This window comes from Pristiophorus japonicus, chromosome 6 (assembly GCF_044704955.1).
Source record: "Pristiophorus japonicus isolate sPriJap1 chromosome 6, sPriJap1.hap1, whole genome shotgun sequence".
Classification (NCBI taxonomy): Eukaryota; Metazoa; Chordata; class Chondrichthyes; family Pristiophoridae; genus Pristiophorus; species Pristiophorus japonicus.
The window spans coordinates 13,834,552-13,844,193 of NC_091982.1; the positions used below are offsets into that span (position 1 = coordinate 13,834,552).

General features: G+C 40.2%; 1 protein-coding gene across 1 annotated transcript in view; it reads left to right on the plus strand.

The window, feature by feature from the left end:
• med12 (mediator complex subunit 12) overlaps window positions 1–8,646 on the plus strand; it is a 190,997-nt gene extending 182,351 nt beyond the window's left edge. The window contains exons 43-44 of the mRNA XM_070882632.1: window positions 2,778–2,859; window positions 6,394–8,646. Of these exons, the coding sequence (XP_070738733.1) occupies window positions 2,778–2,859; window positions 6,394–6,431 (120 nt within the window). The 3' untranslated portion in view covers window positions 6,432–8,646. The remainder of the gene's footprint in view (window positions 1–2,777; window positions 2,860–6,393) is intronic.
• Window positions 8,647–9,642: the final 996 nt, after the last annotated feature.

The window sequence follows — 9,642 nt, forward strand, 5'->3', positions numbered from 1 at the left end:
TACTAGTCTGGAATTAAAGATGGAGTGACTGAACATCTTGTAAATTTTCAGCTGGTCAGAGACGCATTATGGTTTTTGTAAAGGATAGATCATGCCTGATGAACCTGATTGAATTTTTTGAAGAGGTGGCTAAAGTTGTGGACAGGAGAATGACTATGGATGAAGTCCATATGAATAAATATTGACTTCCAGAAGGCACTTGATAATGTCCCTCATAAGAGACAGTTAGCCCACGTTGAAGCTCATGGAATTGAAGGCAAATTATTTACCTGGTTAGGAAATTGGCTGAACGACAGGAACAGTGAGCAGGCACTCTAATTGGCAGGATTGGCTCGTAGTGTCCTGCAAGCATCTGTGGTGGGGCCTCAACTATTCACCGTATTTATTAACAACTTAGATGATGGTATAGAAAGCCATATATTCAAGTTTGCCGATGACACAAAGATAAGCGGCATTGTAAACATTGTAGATGGAAGCATGAAATTATAAAGAAATATTGGGCTCAAAATTGGCCAGGAGATGCTTTGATTTTTTTGGAGCAACTTGATTCGAGTATCTTAAAAAATCCCCATTTTGCACATTCAATTTGCGCCAGTGTAAGTGAGTTAGTTACGATTTTTTTTAGTTTAGTTTAATTTTTCTCAAAAGGGGGCGTTACCAGCTACCTACGCCAGTTTTGGCCACTTTGGCCAGCTAATAGTTACTCCAAATCTACTTAGGCCAGCGTATGTGGCCACTTCAGAAAACCCTTGCGGAGAGTTAAGAAATCAGTGCAGGTAGGTACATCGGAAGCCAGCAGAACTTAATGACTTGACTAAAAAATGTGAATAGGATCAGACCACTGTACAGGACATCATATAACAAACTTCGCAAAGTTAATTTACTATATAATGGAAGCTTAAACTACAAAAATAAAAGAAGTAAAAGATAGTTGAATTAAATTGCCCTAATCTCACAACTAATTTAAACAGCTATTTGTTTGCAATGATTATACTAGGCCAAAATTGAGCCCATATTATCTAAATAAAGTCTACTTCAATAAATAAGATATTCTCTCAGTGTTCCTCCGTCACTTAAGTTCTTCTTTCACAATAGCACCGGGTGAATAGGCTTGACAAATGGTCACCATTATTCACAAGAGACAAAACATATTTACATAATTTTTTCAAAATATCCAAATAAAAAATAGAAGTAAGTCAGCCCTATCCTACCTTCAGCCCGGGAAGACAGCGGGCTGGCCTGTGTGGTAGGCCACTCGGCCTGGGATAGGGGCGGGACGCACCAGTAGTCGGTATGATGATGATGATCGGGTCCCACGCTGCAGCAACACACTGAGAGGCTGGGGGGCGAGGAGCTACTGCGCATGCGCGCACACTCCAACGCGCATGTACAGATGTCCCGGCACTGTTTTCAGCGCGGGACGCTGGCTCCGCCCCCGACCCAACTGGCCACACTGCGCGAAGATCCGGGAGAGGCCGGACAGCGGCCAAAGTGGGGAGCGATTTTTTTTTTCGGAGCACTTTTCAATGCAGAAAAGCGGCGCATATCCGGTGAGTGCGCCGATAAAAGGGGTGTGCCAATTTTGAGCCCATTAATAGTGGTAAATGAATTTCAATGTAGGCAAATGTGAGGTCATCCACTTTGGACCTAAAAAGGGTAGAGCAGAGTACTTCCTAAATGATGAAAAGCTAGACACAGTGGAGGTCCAAAGAGAATTTTGGGGTCCATGTACATAGATCATTAAAATGTCATGGACTGATACAGAAAATAATCAAAAGGGCTAATGGAATGCTGACCTTTATATCTAGAGGAGTTAAATGCAAGAGGGTAGAAGTTATGCTGTAGCTATACAAAGATCTGGTTAGACCACACCTGGGGTACTGTGAGCAGTTCTGGGCACCACATCTTGGGAAGGATATATTGGCCTTGGAGGGAGTGCAGCGTAGGTTTACCAGAATGATACCTGGACTCCCAAGAGTTAAAGTAGGGTTGTTGTCCCTGGAATTTAGATGGTTAAGGGGTGATTTGATCAAAGTTCTCAAGATATTGAGGGGAAGTGATAGAGAGGAACTATCTCCATGGGTTGGTGAGTCTAGGACTGGGCGCATAGTCTAAATATTAGAGCCAAGCCTTTCAAGAGTGAAGTTAGGAAAGACTTCCACACACAAAGGGTGGTAGAAGTTTAGAATTCGTCAAATGGCAATTGATGTTAGATCAGTTGTTAATTTTAAATCTGAAACTGATAGATTTTTGTTAGTACAAGATGGATATATGGAGTTAGGTCACAGATCAGCCATGATCTCATTGAATGGCAGAACAGGCTTGAGGGGCTAAATGGCCTACTCCTGTTCTATGTTTCTAATTATAAGCAGAAGGACAGGTTCAACCCATGGTCTGTGCTGGTTTAGCTAACCTCAGCTACAGCACCAGTTGGGGCACTGCTATTGGTCTTAATACACCTAAACTAAGAAGACAAATCATCCACCAGGATTCCTGCTCCTGGTCACTGTACATTGACTCCTGCTGAAAAATGTGTATGTGTTGATGAGATTATGTATTCCCATGGTCCAAAAACCTGCTGACATTGTTGAGCCTCACATGAAGATTCATAATTTTGTCAAGGCAGCTGAACTGCATGCATTTCTGACAGAAAATAAATCGTTGATTGGGGCGAGAAGACAGATATGAGGTTGAGTTAATCAACAAGTGCTAAACTTGTTTTTCTATTCTAAAAAGAAGGCACAGTGAAAAATCAGCATGTTTTAATTATTTTCCAGTTTCAGCGACAAGGAATGCAGCAGACACAGCAACAGCAGCAAACGGCAGCACTGGTCAGACAATTGCAGCAGCAGCTTTCAAGTAAGGTTAATGTACTTCTAGCTGTGTACATTAGAACATAAGAAATAGGAGCACCATACGGCCCCTCAAGCCTGCTCCACCATTTAATACGATCATGGCTGAACCAATCATGGACTCGAGTCCATTTCCCTGCCCGTTCCCCATAACTACTTATTCCCTTATCGTTTAAGAAACTGTCTATCTCTGTCTTAAATTTATTCAGTTACTCAGTTTCCACAGCTCTCTGAGGCAACAAATTCCACAGATTTACAACCCTCTGAGAAGAAATTCCTCCTCATCTCAGTTTTAAATGGGCGGCCCCTTATTCTAAGATTATGCCCCCTAGTTCTCGTCTCCCCTATCATTGGAAACATCCTCTCTGCATCCACCTTATCAAGCCCCCTCATAATCTTACATGTTTCGCTAAGATCACCTCTCATTCTTCTGAATTCCAATGAGTAGAGGTCTGACCTTTCCACATAAGACAACACCCTCATCTCCGGAATCAACCTAGGGAACCTTCTCTGAACTGCCTCCAAATCAAGTATATCCTTTGTTAAATATGGAAACCAAAACTACGCACTATTCCAGGTGTGGCATCACCAATACCCTGTATAACTGTAGCAATTATTATAACTGTTATACTCCATCCCCTTTGCAATAAATTTCCATTGGTCTTCCTGATCACTTGCTGTACCTGCATACTAACCTTTTGTGTTTCATGCACCAGGAACCCCAGGTCCCGCTGTAGTGCAGTACTTTGCAATTTTTCTCCATTTAAATAATAACTTGCTCTTCGATTTTTTTTTTCTGCCAAAGTGCATAATCTCACATTTTCTAACATTATATACTCCATCTGCCAATTTTTTTCCCACTCACTTAGCCTGTCTATGTCCTTTTGCAGGTTTTTTGTGTCCTCCTCACATATTGCTTTTCCTCCCATCTTTGTATCATCAGCAAACTTGGCTACGTTACACTCGGTCCCTTCTTCCAAGTCGTTAACATAGATTGTAAATAGTTGGGGTCCCAGCACTGATCCCTGCAGCACCCCACTAGTGTAGACATGTTAATAATAATGAGGAACAAATAGAGCCTGACTGCATCATATTCTGCTAGTCAGATCATGATCCAGAGTCCCTGTGTAATACATTAACAGTGTACCCACCTTTCCTCATATCATATTCAAAAAAAAAAGTGAGACACTGCAGGAAACACCAAATGAATGGCAAACAAATGGCCCGCAGACGCTAGAAAAATACATTAAATTTAGCACTGAATAACAGATGATTTACCCCCACTAATTTACACTTGCATTCTCATACACAGCGTAAGTAGAGCAGGGAGTTTGTGCAGACATCACTACAGGCTTAATGGATATGGATTTTAGCAAAGCTTTCGATAAGGTCACGAAAATAAAAGCCCATGGGATCCAGGGCAAAGTGGCAAGTTGGATCCAAAATTGGCTTAGTGGCAGGAAGCAAAGGGTAATGGTTGATGGATGTTTTTGTGACTGGAAGGATGTTTCCAGTGGGGTTCCGCAGGGCTCTGTGCTAGGTCCCTTGCTTTTTGTGGTATACATCAATGAATCTAGACTTGAATATAGGGGTTATAATTAAGAAGTTTGCAGATGATACAAAAATCGGCTGTGTGGTTGATAATGAAGAAGAAAGCTGTGGACTGCAGGAAGATATCAATCAACTGGTCAGCTGGGCAGAACAGTAGCAAATGAAATTTAATCCAGAGGAGTGTGAATTAATGCATTTGGGGAGGGCTAACAAGGAAAGGGAATATGCATTAAATGATAGGACATTGAGAAGTGCAGAGGAACAAAGGGACCTGGGAGTACATGTCCACAGATCCCTGAAGGTAGCAGGCCAGGTGGATAAGGTGGTTAAGAAGGCATATGGAATTTTTGCCTTTATTAGCCAAGACAAAGAATATAAGAGCAGGTGGGTTATGCTTGAACTGTAAAAAACACTGGTTAGGCCACAGCTGGAGTACTGCGTGCGGTTCTGGTCACCACATTACAGGAAGGACGTGATTGCACTGGAGAGGGTACAGAGGAGATTTACGAGGATGTTGCCGGGAATGGAGAATCTTAGCTATGAGGACAAATTGGATAGGCTGGGTTTGATTTCCTTGGAACAGAGGGAATTGAAGGAAGACCTCATTGAAGAGTATAAAATGATGAGGGGCCCAGATATAGTGGAAAGAAAGGGCCTATTTTCCTTAGCAGACTATTTTCTGGTCAACAACCAGAAGGCATAAATTTAAAATAATTGGTAGAAGGTTTAGAGGGGATTTGAGGGGAAATTTCTTCACGCAGAAGGCTTATGGAGGGCTGGAACTCACTGCCTGAAAGGGTGGTAGAGGCAGAAACCCTCACCACATTTAAAAAGTACTTGGATGTGAAGTTGAAGTGCCGTAACCTGCAGGGTTACGGACCTCGAGCTGGAAAGTGGGATTAGGCTGGATAGCCTCTTGTTGGCCAGCACGGACATGATGGACCGAAATGGCCTCCTTCCGTGTGTACTATGATTCTCTGATTAATAGTGAGGCCTTTATGTCAATAGGACTTAGCCTTATAAATTGAGTATTGTTTGTAATGTCTGTATACTTAATTCACAGTCCGGCATTATAATTCAGTAAAAACTAAATTTTTTTTCTTTTTAAATTTAGTTTGTCCAAGTTTTGTAAAATGAAGACATAAAGTTGTTTCCAAGCTTTATCTTTGACTGAAATATTAGAACAGTTAGGTAGTTGCAGATATTACATAAAGTGCAGGAACATCCCATGTGTTAAACGCTATATATTGGGGAAGGTGGATGAATTGCTTACATGGTTCAGTTGCTTAATTCTACTTAACACTTCCATTACGGATTTGTTCCAAGCTGTTAAAGTCTATTCAATGGAGAGGTCATACAACAGGAATCCCTCTAACAAAACCAACTAGGAATTTTTGTGGGTTTTGTTCCCTTCCACTTTTCTACATGAGCTAAGGTTTTCCTATCAATGAAAATGTCAGCTTTTAAGAAGAAAGCTCGGGGTTATCTACTTGTTGTCTTCTGGCCCTCTGTAACTAACACTGATAGGTGCATAAGATAAGCCCAGGATATCTGCTTGTGTCTGCTTTTCCTTTCTTCAGTGTCTGCCTTGATAACTTCGGTGAAATATGAAACCCTCCCCATCTTGTAATTTGCAGGCACCAGCCTATAACTTTATGCTACAGAGTACATTGAGGAGACCCATAATAAGCGTTGTGATGCTCCCTGACCTGATGAGTATTTCCAGCATTTTCTGTTTATATTTCACATTTCCAGCATCTGCAGTATTTTGACTTTGTAATAAATTTAATATCTTCCTTAGAGGGAAAATTGGGTGGGGGAGTGGTTTATCTCTAGAAATTAAACCAAACTGACTGAACAGATGAGCTCAAAGGTTTCTTGGTCAAGGTTTCTTTCCTTCTGACACTGAGTCCAGTCTGACCACTGTTTCTGAGGGGATTCTCAGATATTTGAGTTGCACTCACTCATGTTTGTTATTTTGGTTCAACAGATTCACAGCCACAGAAGAACACAAACCCATACTTTTAATGTTGGAATGTCCTGAAAGAAAAGACTGCTCTCTGCTTACCATTTGCCCTGCTCCAGATTTTGCATATTGTTCTCCAGAGATGCATTACTGTTGTGACTGAAACTGCAGCATTTCACAGAGGTTTTCTGATCGTCCTATGCACTTCCTCTTGTATTTAACAGGTTGCTCTCAATGCGTATAAATTCACAGTTAGAAAAATGATATTTCAGCATTAGAAAGCTAAGAGAGATGCTGGTATAATTTTTCCAATCTTCCTTCTCTATCCCATCCCATCCTATCCTCTTCTACGTGGAGACCAGGACAGCTGAGCCAGTGGACATCTGTGCTCAACCACAGTACTTCAGCTGATGTGCATTTAATTAACAAGGCTGTCGTAGACCTTGCATCTGAGGAACAATTGAGCACAATTTGTAAACTTCCATGCAGCTCTGCTAGTTGTCACCAATGATGGAAATTCATTAGAGGTCATGTTGTTAATGGAACTGTGACTCTTCCAGCAGCTGTACCAGCGCTGTAATATATATATATATACATTTGTATATATACATAGAAAGCACTCTATGAACATTTATTTTTAATTGTTTTCATTAATGTTTCATATTGGTGCTCTTAAAGCTAAAGAACCCAAGGAATTATAGTAACCATTTTCCCCCTCATGCCTGGAAATCGTTGACTTGCAGTGGTATGATTCCATAAGGCCAGCAGCACTTTGGTAGCTCCCCCTGTAAGCATTCTTTATACGTGAGCCTGCACATTGGCTATTCAACCACACATGGCATTACAGCCAAGCCTGATCTTGTCTAAACAAGTGCACTTTCCAGGATGGGTCACTGGATAATGATCAGGAGCCAGAAACCAAAATGTGTGTCCTTGGCATATCAATAAAAAGACCAGTTTTCCAAAGTGGGAAGAGAGATATTTTTGACCTATTTTACAGTAAGAGTGCAAAATGGTTTTCAAATATGTCTTCACTTGTCATTCCTAATACAGATTCTGGATTGCAAGTTGAGGTATTGGAGTTAGTTTGTATGCTGGGGAGAAAATGATGCTTCATGAAAGACTTTATAATGGTGAAGAGTTGTCTTGTGTTGACACTAGTCTTTTTCTACATTGTATGCTTATAATTGTTTCTTTGATTAATTAGGGAAAAACCAGCATCTCTCAGTCTGCTGATTTGCAAGTATTATTAATTATTGAGACAGTGAACATGGGAGTTTCAACTTATGTGTCTGCCACACTTTATGCTCTGTATGAATTCAGAGTGTCCAGTGAAAGTAACCACAAAATAGTTTATGAAGTACTGCAATTGTTCCTGTGGTCTTGGGAAATGTTGTTGCTGCTTTAGTTGTTGGCTCCTGCCATTCACTAACACAACTCAACTGGTGTAGAACAAAAGTTATAACTAGAGAAGAACAGCTGAATCACCGATTGTCGTATTGTATGAGTATGGAGCTATTCACATTCATTCGCTAAGGATAAGTTTAAACTGAGAAGTTTTAGATACTGGCATCACGACTTTGAAAATTCTTATTCGTCATCCCAAAGCATTTCTGAACTTAGCCCTCCAGAAACAGTTTGCAGATTCTCCATCCAATGATTTATCTTTTATATTTAAAAAAAAAAGTTATGGATTATAATTTGTGCTCACTCAATATGAATCCTCCTCATCTTTGCATGAGTTTTGGCTCACATCAAAGGTCATTTTTACATAAATTTTGTTTTCGAAAGCTGCGGGTAGAAGAGGCACAAAGTGCTGAGCACATAGGTGCCCGTGCAACAAAAGTGTGTTGACTGAAATCTGGGGCTTAAGTATCATGGAAATAAACTACTGAAATTGAGTAAATCTATAAAGGTGGGGCCTAAGATAGTAGGAAATTCTCCCAAGTACCTGTTTGTAAAGAAACTCATGGAACAGGTTACTAAGTGTGTAAGAACATCCCCTCACACACACGTGCAGTAGAGACAGCCAGCTGGAGAAAAGAATCGTCACACTGTACAGAAAAAATACTTTCTATCTTGGTTTGTAAAACTGTACCCACATATTAAAAATTATGTACATTTTTGGTAATTGTTTTGTTTTATCTTTAAGAAAATTCTGATGTAAAGATAAAATTCAAGATGGTGTATGTATAAAAAAAAATTGTACATGTGCAGTTTTTATATATAAAACACAAACATTGGTCAATGTGATGGAGATGACCAAATGAATCAGAAGATCCAGGTCTCAATTCTTTTTAAGACTTTTGCATGCATTATGTGTTTCATAAATTGGAAAAGATGCAAATCTATACTGCAAGAAGGGTAACGTCTCTCCCTTGTCATGATTAACATTTCAACTTTTATTAAGTTGTGAAACCCTGGTGAAAGGACATGGTTTCACCGCTCAAAGCCTTACAGCTAAAATTGTGCATTCACCAATGTGTGAAAATAATTATTATGGTCCACTCTGTGGGGCAGAACACCTATTTTCTAGTTGCATCACTGTCATGATATATTTTGTTACCTATATAGGCCCAGTTAAATGTTTAGGAAGAGTGAACATATTAATAGCTCATATTTGTTATATTAGGCTAATTGTCTGACAATGCAGAATCCCATCATCATGCTTAAGAGTATCCAACCAATCTAATGAGAAATCCACATAATGAAGAATTTCTGTTTCATGATATAGGATGCACCCATACTTGGCTTATGGACCCCCAAGATGTGAAGGGCATGGCTGGTGTTCAGCTGGCTAAAACTGCACAGATCAGGAGAACTTTGAATAGTAAGCTTTCCACAGCATGTTCATGAAGAACCAATTTACCTGTTGGGCCATTGGCATGTAGTGTTACCTGGAGCTGAATGGGAAGAATCCAGGTCAGGCCATTATTAATGACATATTTGCAATGGAGAACATTTCCTTTTTATCCAGTTACCATCCACCAAAAGTTAAGTAGCAGAAGGTTCTAGTTCAAATTCCTCAAGCTCACTTTTTTCTCAGCATCCTTTCAAGCTTATATCTAGAACACCAGGGGAAAATACAATACTGGACTATTGATTCCAGTGGATTACTTGTGGCATTACTCGTGCCAAGTCAAACCATATTCATTACAAGAGCGTTATAGCATGTAATGTATATTCTGCTACATGGAGCTGTGTTTAAGGTGCCATGTCCTTTTAAGGCCACAAAATCTAAATGCGTTAATCCCGAGGTTGGCTAGGGGTTAG